The 13,277-nt window shown below is 62.5% G+C and overlaps 1 protein-coding gene across 5 annotated transcripts in view; it reads right to left on the bottom strand.

The window, feature by feature from the left end:
- Nucleotides 1-1,709: 1,709 nt before the first annotated feature.
- Nucleotides 1,710-13,277, bottom strand: part of PDE9A (phosphodiesterase 9A) — an 87,229-nt gene continuing 75,661 nt past the window's right edge. For 2 of the 5 annotated variants that reach the window (XM_025462074.3, XM_035709304.2), the window contains 7 exons: nt 12,154-12,310; nt 9,247-9,360; nt 6,155-6,259; nt 5,389-5,517; nt 4,341-4,436; nt 2,931-3,040; nt 1,710-2,143 (listed from right to left, as the gene is read on the bottom strand). In XM_025462074.3, coding sequence (XP_025317859.2) covers nt 2,945-3,040; nt 4,341-4,436; nt 5,389-5,517; nt 6,155-6,259; nt 9,247-9,360; nt 12,154-12,310 — 697 coding nt within the window. In that variant the 3' untranslated portion in view covers nt 1,710-2,143; nt 2,931-2,944. Of the gene's footprint in view, nt 2,304-2,930; nt 3,041-4,340; nt 4,437-5,388; nt 5,518-6,154; nt 6,260-9,246; nt 9,361-12,153; nt 12,311-13,277 lie in introns of all 5 variants that reach the window. The other 3 variants (XM_025462071.3, XM_025462072.3, XM_025462073.3) reach the window with 3 other exon arrangements.

Below are 13,277 nucleotides of genomic sequence, written 5' to 3'. Positions count from 1 at the left end.
CAGCTCCGTCGTGTTCTGGGACGTGCAGCGCATTGTGTGTGTCCCTGGATGGGCAGGCGGCCCTAAGCGTCCTACCCTTCATGCTGACTTAGCACTGACGGTTGTGCGGTGGCCACGTTTCCCCCCAGCTTCCAGTGCTGATGTGGTCACTGCCCTGTGCCCACCTGGGTGGCCTCTCCTGGGGCAGGGGTGATCCAGGCTCTGGGGGGGGGGGGGCCCGTCCACGGCTACAGAGGCTGGTCTATAAGGGAAGAGATGTGCCCAGGTGGAAGGGGACTCAGGCCAGGGCCTCGTCACCCCCTTGGGCTCAGCTAACAGGGTGCAAGTTACCCCAATACATAAACATTCTGGGGGCAGAAGGTTGGAGGAGGCATTTTTCGGGGATCTGATGCTCTTGCGCCCGTTGGTAAGGTTTCCGCTGATGGAAACCAGGCTGCCGCATGACACGGGGGCTGTCACAGAGGTTCTCTCCTCACAGCCCCCTCCTGGATGTTGGTTTCCTTGTTCCAGGACTTGATGTAACCTCAACCCAGTAATGTGAAGGGTGTTAGAGTGTGTATACGTGCGTGTGTGTACACGTGTGTACCCGTCATTGTGGTATATGTGCACAGAGGTGTGGTTGTGTGGATATGTGTGTGTGGGTGCAGCAGCAGTGAATTCAGTAAGCCCGGTGTGAAGTCTGACAGGGCGGAGTGTGACGGGGTGGCATTCGGACCAAGTTAGCAGGTGGGAGGTGCTGGTCAGAGCTCTTCCACTGGGGGAGCAGGTCACAGAACTTTCCTGCCAGGTGTGTGGGCCGGTGTGCGGGCTGGCGTGCGGGCTGCTATGCAGGCGTTGTGCAGGCTGGTGTGTGGGCCGGTGTGCAGGCGAGTGTGCGGGCCGGCGTGTGGGCTGGTGTGCGGACCGGTGTGTGGACTGAAGCACATCGCCCTCCAGACCCCGACTGAGTTTGGGGTTACTGTAGCTGAAGCTGCCACCGTACTGGCTTCAGCCGGATTGAAATGAAAAACAAGACCACGGAGGGATGTAGAACCCAAGGCCCGCGTTCATACTGAAATGGATTCAAAAAGTGATGGAAAATGTCACAGCACGAAATGAATTATTCAAGGATGGAAACTATTCAAGGATGGAAATTCTGGAATTCGCCGAGACGGACTGAATGCTGGAAGGACACTAATCAGCACCAGATGAAGGGCCGGCGGAGCGCAGATTTTGCGGCGGCCTTTGTCAGCAGGCTTCCTCAGAGCGGAGCCTCTTTCGTCCCCAGAGGCGGCAGAGGAAGTGTGCGCGGCCCTGGGGAGCATGGAGGGGTCTGGATGCACACGGGGCGCCGGGGGGCTGGGGTGTGTGCTGCCCGGATCTGGGGTCTGGACGCATGCGGGGTGCTGGGGGGCTGGGGTGTGTGCTGCCATTCAGAGCTTGATGTCCGCCAGCCGGGGTTGACTCTCCCTTTATGGGCACAGGGCCTTGTCCCTAAAACAAGGGCAGGAAGAAAGGCCAGCTGTCCTCCCCTGGGACAGACGCCCTCCAGTGTGCCGAGCACAGTCTGCCTGCTGTCTGAGGTGGCCAATGCCCACCTCCCTGCAAACGGGGGCCAGCCTGGTGCTGTGTTCACACCTGCGTCTGAGCGAGCCGCCTCCGGCCCCACACCTCCCGGCACACCGCCACCACCTCCCCTCGCTGCTCACAAACAGGACACGGGCACGTCCTTGTGCTCCGGGCACCGCCTGAGATTTAATTCTGAATTTACACGGGATGGGGCATCACATCACACCGGGCAACCGTTCTCGATACATCTGCGAGCAAAGCACAGTTCCTCGTCTCCCCGCGAGAGCTCCGGGGGACTCTGGGGACCCTCAGGAGCAGCCCCAGGATACACATCACTACCAAAGAAGAAGTACAGTACCCGTTTCTGTATAAGAATATATTATTTAAAAGACAGTTTAAAAATAAAAATTCTGTACAGCATCATGAATTCCTTTTTTTTTTTTTGTATCAGTGAACAAAACAGTTCTTAGAAAACGCGGTTTTGTGGAGTCGGGCGCGGAGTCAACCTCCCTGCGTGGATGGCTCCCCCGAGGCTCGGCCCGCCTGGTCCAGGACCGCGGCCTGTGACTGTCCTGCCTGCTTCGGGCTCCGTCTGCTTGGAAAAGGAAAGAGACCACTGGTTTGCTTCTGTCGGGATTGAAAACGTGCAGGCGCGTTCAGGACGTCACAGGATGACACGCAGACTGTGCTGGAAAACCACATACACCGTGGATCACACTGGGGCCAAATACAACAATTTAGATCCTTCTTCCGAGCTGTCAAAAAAATATGCCATAACTGAAAAACGAAAGGCTGGTGTTTACAAGCTCTTGGGGTTCCCAGCGTTCCGCTCACTTAACGGGACAAAAGCAGTCATATTAACGGTAGTAGTCCCACTAGTTGAGCGACTGGGGCTCTGAGGCCCAGAGAGGTTGAGACCCTCGTGCGGCTCACTCAGCGCGTCCTCAGCTAGCGCGTTGCTCCCTCTGCACAAAAGCAGGCCCAGCTTCCCACCCCCTGCGCCTGGCGCGCTTCCTAAGAGAATCTCCCCGGTGGTGCTTTGGCTCAGAGGGGCTGGTTCGCCTTTGACACGGACCACATGACCCGCTCGTGTCAGGTGCACGGGAAATGCTCACGGCAGCGTAACCGATTCGGCATTTCCCAGAAGTAGGTTTTTACAAGCTACGTGTCCTTGTAGGCCGCCCTCGTGCTCACTATCCATCTCGTGCCGTCAACCAAAGCGCGTCCCCCTTCCCTCCGAGCCTGTGTGTGACTCACCGGCAAGGAATAAAAGTCTCACTTAAAACCTGGCCGTCATTTGGATTCTCCTGCCCTCCCCTCCTCCGACCCTCCCCGCCGCCCCCACAGATCTTCCCCGTCGCCCCAGTTTTCGTCTGAATTACCATACGAGTCGACGTCAATTCAGAATGGCATTATCTTCGCTTTTGGTCGCATCTCCGCTCCCCTCTCTCGACGTGTCGGTTTCCCCGGAGGACGTCAGGCTCTCAGTCTTCTGTAACGGGGACAGGGTATACAGAAGGCGACAATCAGGTGCCCGGAGCCCGTGAGTGCCTGCTAGAGCGCCGCTGTTGGCTGACAGCTGCCCACGCGCCCTGTGCCGAACCACGTGGCTGCGTGTGAGCCCCCTTCCCTGCTCCGGGACAACCAGCTCACCCTGGCTGCAGAGCCCAGTGGGCCGGCCGGGCTGAGCACGGAGCCCGCGGCCCTTTCTCTTTGGCGGGTCTGGCCTTCCTGGGGGCGAGGAAAGCATCCTGGGGGGGGCCCCCACGGGGCGGCCGGGCCTGGGGCCTTTCTAGTGGTGGCTCTCGGGTAGCCCAGGAGCACCAGGGCGCTTTAGCAATCCTGCTGGGGGCCCCACAGGACACCTGCTCGGACATTGCTCCCTGTACCATTTGCTTGTAGGCTTTGGGGTCTCAGGACCTCTCCGTGCCCCGGGAGAGGGATCCCACCGACCAGCAGGCGGTTCCTGAGCACTGACGACGAGCCTGTGTTGCACACAGAGCAGTTTGGGGGGACGTAGGAACACGGGGCGCCTGGGAAATCACTCGGCGCTCAGCAGGGCGTGGGGTTCCCACTGGCAAGGCGGGGGTGGGGGGCCCATCACCGGGGAGCCCTGACTCCAGTGAGCGGTGGAGAACGGACGGCCTGGGGCGGGTGTGTGGCTCCCAACAAGGACCAGGTGTGGGCGGCAGGGACGCTGCTCTAGCTCCACCAGGGCCCCTGCCAGAGGGCAGCGGTGGCCGAGAAAGGCTCACCCGGGGCTGCTGGCCACCAGGCGGGGGTGGCCTGCGTGGGTCTGGGAGGCAAGGATCCCGAAGCGACATGAGCACGCACAGAGGCCCTGGCGAGGCCAGAGCGGCTCACGGGCTTTGCACAAAGCCTCTACGCCGCTCTGAGCGTGAGCTGGGCCTTCCCTGGAAACCCTACCAGACCCAACTGCCACCTGGAGCCAGGCCCGGTCTCCCGGACCCCGAGGGGCCAAGCTGCCATGCGCGAGGGCTCAGGGGTGCGGCTGGGCCTGGAGCTGACCCGGGAGGAGGACAGGGACCCCCGTGGGGCCAGGGCGCTGCTCTGAGGGGGTCTGAGCTGCAGAGAGACCCTGGCACACCCGACCACACCACGACTACGGGGGACGGCGTCACCCTCCCCGGGCAGTTTGGTTTCTTGGGATTTCGGGGCGACGCAAGTGAGCTCTGGTCCAGAGGGCCCTGCTGCAGGGGTGCCCGCTGCCGTGCCTGGAGCGAGGAGCCTCACGGTGGGGAAGAGCACGTTTCCCACGTGGCACGCATTACCTCTTTCATGGCATCATCGATTTGCTTCAGCTCCTCGTAACGATCCCTGGATTCCCAAAGGGGCTGCAGCATGATCTCCTCCACCACGGGGAAGAGCTGGGGAGACAGCGGGCTCACTCAGGCGGCCCATCGTTCTGGGAGCAGCAGACCCAGGCGTCCGCGGAGCACGTGGCAAGTGTTCTCGCAGCCCCTGGGCCGCCACCCGCGGCGGGGTCCACGGACACCCCGGGTCTGAGGCTGGCTGGTCAGCGGCTCCTGGACACCCTCATGCCCGCCACCCACCCACCCGCCTCCGGGTCCTCTCACTGCACACGCACCTGTCCCCCACCTGCCTGTCCCCGAATGTCCATCGTTCAAATGCCAGCCTCGCCTCTAGTTTCCTGACAGCCCCTGTGGCCGGAGGAACCAGACGGTTCCCCACCCGCCTCCGCTCACGCCATCCTGCCACCCCTGCCCCCGGAACGCTGCGCACGCAGCCCTCGCCCGGTGACGCCCTCCGTGCTTCCCCTGTCACATCCCGGGCCCGCTGCGCCCCTGCCCCCGCTGGCCGTGATAAAGGCCCGGAGGTCTGTGGCAGGAATGTACAGGAAGGCAAGTCCCCAGAGGAGCTGCGGTCAGTGGGGTTTACGGAAGGACGTGCTGAGGGGGTTCCGGAAGGCTGGCGGGTGGCACGGGGCCAAGGCCAGCTGAACGGGCGCACTCCGAGGCGGGGGCGTGAAGAGAGGTGAGGACCAGGGGCTGTGGGCCATCCTGCAGGACAGGAGCGCTGGGGAGGGCGGGGGACTGGGTGCAATGAGGGGGGCACGGGAGCCATGGAAGGTTCAGGAGACAGGCAGAGTCAGCCCGGGGTGGCCGTGCGCCGGGTAGAGAGGGGCAGGTTAGGAGGTGCTTCTGGAGGGCCTGGGGTGGCTCCTGGGGGCCCGGAGGCGAGAGGGCGAGTGCAGGGGCACCTTATGGGGCCTGGCAGGCGGCCACCGCATGCTGGCGTGCGTGTGCACACGGGTGTGCTCAATGTCGTGTCTTCTGGCTCGTGGTGACGGCCACTCACCTTGGTCACCGTTTCGAACATCGGGATCAGGACAAACTTGATGAACCCAATTTGGGCCGTGGCTTTGGTCACTTTGTCCCGGTCCATGAAGGGGGCCACAGGGAGGCCCTCCGACTTCTCGCGGTCGCTCTGCGGGGATGCAGGGGGCCACAATGTCAGAAATACCCCTGGGGACCCCTGAGGGTCTGAGGGCAGAAGGCGCGTTCATGTGCCAACCAGGCTGCTCGGACATAGGGACATGTCACGTGGCCACTGGAGCGTGCAGTGGGTGTGCGCGGCCGAGCCGTGAAGCCGGGGCGCAGGGGCAGGCGGCCTGCCCGGGGTCCCCCACGCTGCTGTCGTGAGTCCCTTGCTGGCCGGCCCAGCATTTTTGCACACAGGCCAGCCGGTTTCCATCTAGGGCCCCCCCCACCGGGGGCTGGACGTGCCGGCCAACCTGCTTGGTCTCCCCCGCCCCCGGGGACCCCTCCTGCCTCTGTCACTTCTCTTTCAGGCCCTTTGCCCGACGCGTCCACCCCCCCAGCTGCTCAACTAATGGTCGAGGCAGCAGTTTTCAACATTGGCTTTCCCAGGCTGTCACTGGCTCTCCTACGGCACCTTGTACCCGCTCATCGTGGATGTGCACCTGCTGCGAGAGCTTTCCGGAGGCCGGAGGCCAGTGACCCAGGCCACCAGCACCCTGGGCACACCCATCACCTTTCCAACACGGAGCCCGTAAAGGGGCTGAGGCGAGCAGCAGGGGCTGGTGGCTTTGGGACACTCTTACCTGCATGAAATACTCTTCTAACAGGCAGTCCACCCAAGGCTCCGCGACTTCCATTGGACGGACCTCATTGGAGATGTCACAGCATTTTATCAAAATCATCTTCAGCTGGAAGAGAGATTTGGGATCAGGCCTGGGGCACAGGGCGCGTCCCGCTGCCGCGTCTGGGTGTGCGCTTGCCGTCCCGGGGGACGGAGGGCGGTGCCGCTGGCAGTCTGCATCTGACCCCCAGCTCCACCCCGAGCACGGGGCCACCACTGCACCCCCGAGCGGCCCGAATATGTTTGGGGGGCTTCAGTATACGAGAGTCCGTTTGACACAGATGAGTTTCATAAAACTTAAATTGTAAAGTTTAAAAGTATCCTGTTGAGGACACACAGCCAAATACAGAAAGAAGTCACCGTTAGCACGTGGAGGTTAAAAGGGTGATGGGAGAGGGACGCCTGGGTGGCTCAGCGGTTTAGAGCCTGCTTTCGGCCCAGGTTGTGATCCTGGGGTCCCAGGATCGAGTCCCACGTCAGGCTCCCTGCGTGGAGCCTGCTTCTCCCTCTGCCTGTGTCTCTGCCTCTCTCTGTGTCTCTCATGAATGAATACATAACATCTTTAAAAAAAAAGGGGGGGTGATGGGAGAGACCCAATCCCGCCTGCCCCTCCAGCCTGGAGTCAGGCGGACCACACGGAGGTGGAAGGCGGTGTGGGCTCCTGCCCTGTGCCCGGGACCCGCGACTCGCCTGTGAACCAAGGCTCTCTGCCCCCGGGGCCTGGGCACCTTCTGCTCAAGCCACCACCTGCAGACGCCTCGCCTCCTTCTGCTCTGGCCCCTCCGTCCAGCCTTCCTGGCCACCTCAGCGCCAGGCGGCGGCCCCAGGAGACTAGCCTCCGAGCCTGCTGGGCTGTGGGCCCGAAGTGGGCCGACCCCCCAGCCGGAGCGTTCCCACCTGGGCTGAAGGTGCGTGCTTTCAGGACCAGCTGGAAGGTCGGCCCCGTGTGGCCTGGCCTCCCTCCAGCACACCACTGTCCCTGGGAGCCACTGGCATCCTGGGTCAATGTGTGGGCCACCGCTCAGGGTCTGGAGGTGACCCCACGAGAGTCCATCTGGGCACCCCAACGCGGGCCGTGGGCCCTGAAGGGGCCTGGGCTGTTTGCACCGGGTCTTCCAGGACGGGGGTGGGCGGCGTGACTTGGCACATCTGCTTTCAGCCCAGCATCTGGCACAGCCCCAGCTGGACCTCGGGGTGCCTCGGCTGCACTGTCCCTGTCCCTGGTCACCACCCTTCCTTATCAGTGCCCGGGAGGCCATCCAGGCCTCCTTTGTCTGCTCTGGGACTTGGCTCCAGAACACAGGTCAGCAGTGGGTCCGCCCGGCAGGCCTCTGGGGGAGGCTGTCCCGACACGGCCTGGGGTACAGCCTGGGCAGGGCCGTGCTGCGGGAGTTGTGCCGGGATCTCAGGCCCTGGCCACGCGGGGCACAGCATCCAGGTCTCCTGCTGGGGGCCTCGGCGGAGGCCCTAGAATCCATCTTGACCCAGAACCTTCACGTGTGCGGGCTTTCCCCTCTACCTCCTCCAGCCCGTGTCCACAGAGACGTGGGAGCCTCTGGCCGAGGCATGATCCTCTGGTCTGTGCTGCAGGCCACTGACCCTCGCCCTGTGTTGGGGGTGGACGGAACCCTGGGGACCCGGCGACTCTTTTTCCCACTTGCTTGGACAGTTGGAAGGAGGGGGTAACGGTGTGATGGTCACTCTGTGTGGCTCATCTTCCTGACCGCTCGAGTCCCGGCAGCCCAGGCCTCCTGCCCCCAAGGGCCTCTCCTTATGTGTCAGAGGGAACACGGACGCTCTGAGGGGGCACAGTCCACTTGTCCGTCCTCCTCGTCCTGCCGTGGGGGGGCAGCGGCGCGTCCCACACCCCGCTGGCTTTTCAGGAGCCAGACCCGTCCCTCCAACATGACCCCATCTCCCCGTGTCCTGGCCCATGAAGGGAGGGCTCGGGAGGCCTGGCTCGCGGGGATGTTTTCTCCTGATGATCACTTAGGGAAAACGCCAGGTCCTTCCCTGCATAGCGTGTTAGCTATTGGGGACGGGATGGTCACAAGGTCAACCGGATCTCAGAGGGCTGTCCTTGTTAATCAGCTTCTAGGGAGGGAAGGTGACCAGCAGTTTTAAAGAGAGAGAGAAGGGGGACACCTGGGTGGCTCAGTGGTTGAGCATCTGCCTTTGGCCCAGGGTGTGGTCCTAAGTCCTGGGATCGAGTCCCACATCGGGTTCCCTGCAGGGAGCCTGCTTCTCCCTCTGCCTGTGTCTCTGCCTCTCTCTCTTTCTCTCTGTCTGCATCTCTATGAATAAATAAATAAAATCTTAAAAAAAAAAAAAAGAGAGAGGGGCCCCTGGGTGGCTCAGCGATTGAGCGTCTGCCTTTGGCTCAGGGCGTGATCCCGGGGTCCTGGGATCGAGTCTCGAATTGGGCACTGCCTGTGTCTCTGCCTCTCTCTCTGTGCCTCTCATAAATTAAAGAGAGAGAGAGAGAGAGAGAGAGAGAGAGAAATGCCAGAAAGCAGGCCTAACACCCAGACCAGGCTCAGCGTCACCCCTTTGGCCACAGACCCGGGAGGACGTTCCCTTGCATCTTCCTCTTTAAAGGGCAGGCCCGGTGCAGCCCTGGGTGGGGCGGGCTCTCCTCGCTGGTGGGGTTCTGTGTCCCCCCTGTTCCTAGAGGGGCGAGCCCGGGAGCGGCCCTGCGGCCCCCTGACGTGCCCGCCCCGGAGCTGGTGTTCAGAGTGTTTTCTGGGGCAGTGCCTCCCCGGGAGGGCCAGCTTTGTTCTCAGGAAACCAGAGCAAGATGGGCTGCCTCACCCACTCCCCACCTCCAGGTCAAGCGAGGAGTGAGAGGGGCCGTCTCCAACGGGGGGATGGGAGATGCGCCCGCTGGGGGCTCTCCAGGTAGGTGCTGTGACTGCACCCGCCTGAACCAGGCCTCGCTCCCAGGCCAGGCTGAGGGTTTGGGCCGATCCAGCGGCTTCCAGTCTGGGCTGAGTGTGGGGCTGGGGGTGGGGGCCCAAGCACCAGCCCCCAAACGACGAGGAACAAGCTACTTACAAGGGTCACGTGCTCCTCATTGCTGTAGTCAAAATTCTCCATCGTTTCTTTGAAAGAATCCATAATTTCTGCGTGTCTTGCCATGTCGGTGGCTAAGATCAATGTGATCATCCCCTGAAAGGTGAAAGCAAAGCGTTGACCCCGGGCACAGCCCCCGCATTACGCAGCGAGCGCCAGCTGTGTGCCCAGCACCCCCACCGCGCACGGCGGACTCCGCTCGCTCCTGGCGCCAGCTCTGCGTGTGTCTGAGGATCCCTGGCCTCATCTTCAGGACCAAGGAGGAGGCCGGGAGCCTCCCAGGCCCCCGCTGGCGAGTGGAGGCTGGACTTTCAAGCCCACGCATGCGCTGGGAGCAAGCCTCGAATGCCGAGTCCAGCAGGAGGCCGCCCTGCCAGGCCCGCCAGGCCCACTCGCGTGCTGACGACAGGCGCAGCACCGCGCTTCCTGGTGACGGCTGGCTTCGGCCACGGACAGATGCTTCCCCCGAATCCAGCAATCCAGGGATATGGCTGATCTTTCACGTCACGTTGTTGGAGGTCAATCACCGATTTTCCAGGAGACTGTCCCCTACCCCCCCCATTATCTCATCTGTACGTGACTCTGTGCGTATAATGCTTGGGAGCAACCAAAGTCAGGTTACACTGGACAGCACTGTCCTACTAACACGTTTGTAAATGAGAAGGCCGTGATTTAAAAAAAAAATTTCTTTTTTTTTTTTCAAGTAGACTCAGTGTGGAGCCCAACGCGGGGCTTGGACTCAGGACCCTGAACTCACGACTCTGGGATCATGGCCTGAGCTGAGATCGAGAGTCGGACACTCAACTGATGGAGCCCCCCAGGCGCCCTGAGGATGCAGTGGTTTTTAAAATACACATTATTACCTCGTTCACCAAACATCGGGTCAGGAGAAGCAACATAATTCGAAACCGTGAGCATCCGTCCGTCCACCCCGAACGCATTTATGAGAACACAGCTCTGCTGCAGAGTGTGGTCCTTTCCAAGAAAACAGCACGACAGCCTCGGGTACAGGACTGAAGTCAGTCGATTCACAGCACGTTCCACGTCCCACGTGTTTCGGGGGAGGGGAGCGTCACTGGCATTTCGAATTATGCGGTTTCTCCGTAAAGGTTTAATTGTGTTATTGGTGAAGGATCCTCCCGTGTGAGGAGTGATCCTTGGTGACGAAATATCATTAAAAAGTGGGGCAGCAAGGACGCCTGGGGGCCCCCGTCGGTGAAGCGTCCGCCTTGGGCTCAGGCCACGGTCTCGGGGTCCTGGGATCGAGTCCCGCGTCAGGCTCCGTGCTTGGTGCAGAGTCTGCTTCTCCCTCTCCCTCTGCTCCTCCCCCTGCTCATGGTTCCTCTCTATCGCTAAAATAAATAAATAAAATCTTAAAAAAAAATTGGGACAACTGGTTTTATGCTCAGAAAGTCTCATTTTAGCCTCAGCAAGTGTTCGAGGCAGGACAAGCCTCGTGTGTCTCCGTGGCAGGCGGGGACGGGTCACGCACCAAGGGGACCCTGCTGCTCTGCTCCTCTAGGTGGACCCCCCCCCCCAGGAACCTCTCCCAGGGCGGCCGCCGGGGGCTCTTCGTGACTCGCGCCCTGTCCCACCTCCTCCCTGACAGCACGGGGCGCCCCGGCCAGGGCGGCTCCGCAGCGTGGAAGAGCGGCGGGAAAGCCCACAGACGGGAGGACGTGGTTGTGCCAGGATTCATGACTCGGTGGCGACCGACCTTCAGCCTGCCCTGGGCTCTGAGCTTCCTGGAAGCACGGCAGGTGATGGGTGACACGGTTTATGAGGCTGTTGTCCTCTGATAAAGTGAAGCTTATCAGACCTCCAGGACGGAGGCCCCGGAATCCCGCGTGCTTACCAGGTGCGCCCGAGGCAGGCAGCGAGGACACGGGGTTGTCCGTGGCGCGGTGGAGTGTGGCTCCCCTGCACGCACGCACACGGGTCCCCAGGCTGCCGGACAAGTGCCACACGCGGGGTGACGGGGAAGCCCAGAAAGCCACCCTCTCACGGTCAGGACGCCTCTAGGGGCCTGGAGGGAAGGTGTGGGCAGGGCCGCGCTCCCTCCCAAGGCTCCGGGGACGCGTCCTTCCCGGCTGCTCGGGCTCCCGGCCACCCCAGGCGCTCCTGGACTCCTGTCCCCGTCGCTCCCGCCTCTGCCTCCCCTTTACACGGCTTTCTCCTCCGTGTATCTGTCTCCCCTTCTGTGTCTTCTAAGGACACTTGTCGTTGGGTTTAGGGCCCACCTGGACAATCCAAGCTGATCTCACCCAGAGACCCCAAGTACCGGCGGGTGAAGTCACACCCACAGCTTCTGGGGTCAGGAGAAAGGAAACACACAATTTCTTTGGCAGAGGGGGCTACCATTCAACCCAGCGACTCCTCCGAGAGGTCACCCTGGTCTCTCCCCTCCCCTGAAAACCCCGGAGGGTGGCACCCAGAGCTCAGCCGTCCTGCCTGGAAGCGGCCCTGCTGCCGGTGAGTTGGCGGTGTGTGTCTCAGGACATGAGGGCTCTGTCCCCACCTCCCCAGCGGCCCTTACGTGAGGTGGGCGGTGGGGCCGGGGAACAGCCGGGGTCTGCTAGGGTGGATGCGGCAGGTGCATCTGCCCGGGGCCTGCATACGCTCACCGCGCGCCTCTGGTGAACGACCCACCCCCAGAACACGCGCTGGAGGAGGGACGGGTCTCAAGGGATCCGGTGAGATGCTGGACGAGAAGTGCAGACCCGTGGGGTCCCCTGGACCTGTGCCGAGGGCACGCCTCCCCTTGGGGCGCCACTGGCCTTGGTGACGGAGGGGTGACCGGGGGCCTCAGTCCCTGGAGAGCAGGGCTCTACCCCGCGGCGTGCTCATCGCCCCCCTCTGCGCCGTCAGAGGGCCCTTGCCCCTGCACACCTGTCTGATCTGCTTGAACCCGTCCGGCTGCACGTTGGCGAAGATGTTGCACTCGGGCTGGGCGAGAATCTGGAAGGCCACGGCACAGTGGTGGTTCTCCAGGGGCGAGATGTCGTTGTACCGGACGGCCAGCTCTGTGCGCGCGTTGATCTGGTACCTGGCATGGACGGAGAGAGCACACGGAGCCTCGGGTGCCTGCCGGGGAGGCCAGCCTGACCCCCCTGCAGTCTCCTGACTCTCTGCTGCCCCTTTAACTAGATGCCCTCGAGGTTCTTTAATCCCACCGGCTAGACACCACCAGTACACCTCAGCTTCTCCCGGGGACGGCGCCCCGAAGGTGACCAGGCCTCCCGTTGTGTCCCCTTGCAAACATCAGCATGTGCACAAGGCAGGCACGTGGGAGGAGCACCAGGTGTGTTTCCCGTGAGAGCTGTGGCTGCCACCCCTCGGCGTGAAACGGGGGGAGAGAGGCCTGTGGCACCCGCCTCCTCAGAGGAGCGTGGGCGGCCACACCTTGGGATCCACTCCCGTCCGGATGGAGGCCCGCCACCAAACACGACGGTGAGCTCTCGGCCACGTCGGATGTTGCCGCACAAAGACATCTGCTAGAACAGGCGCATCACTGGGGACGCAAACCAGGGCTGCACGGCCTGGACCTGGTTATGCGGGGTGGATCTGGGCCTTGCCCCCGCAGATGCGGGAGATTGTTGCTGTTCCGGGGAAGCCTGGCCTGTCCCCCCGCGGGCTGTGCACCCCTCCCTCCCTGCCCGTCTGCGCTCCTTCTCTCCCTTGGTCCCGGCCCCCTGCCTTGCTCCTGTCGGGCCCAGGCTGGGAGTGGGATCCAGAGGACGGGGCATCTTGTGCGGCATCGCTCCTGCTTCAGGCCGAGGGGAGGTTCTGGCCACCACCGGGCTCTGCTCTGTCTGTGCAGATCGCAGATGCGGGTCTGGAGCCAGGACCCCAAAGGTAACCCAGAAGGCTCTGCCCCGGGAGGCCCAAGGCCCAGAGTGGGAGCTGTGTCCCACGGGGGCAAGCTGGGGGCTGGCGAGGCCCTGGCTGACAGCCCCAACTCAGAACTGGTCTCCGTGTTAGGCTGAAGGTCACCTCTGGTAACCAGCGAGCCC

This window comes from Canis lupus, chromosome 31, assembly GCF_003254725.2.
Source record: "Canis lupus dingo isolate Sandy chromosome 31, ASM325472v2, whole genome shotgun sequence".
In the NCBI taxonomy this organism is placed as follows: domain Eukaryota; kingdom Metazoa; phylum Chordata; class Mammalia; order Carnivora; family Canidae; genus Canis; species Canis lupus.
This window is presented reverse-complemented; position numbering and strand designations above follow the sequence as displayed.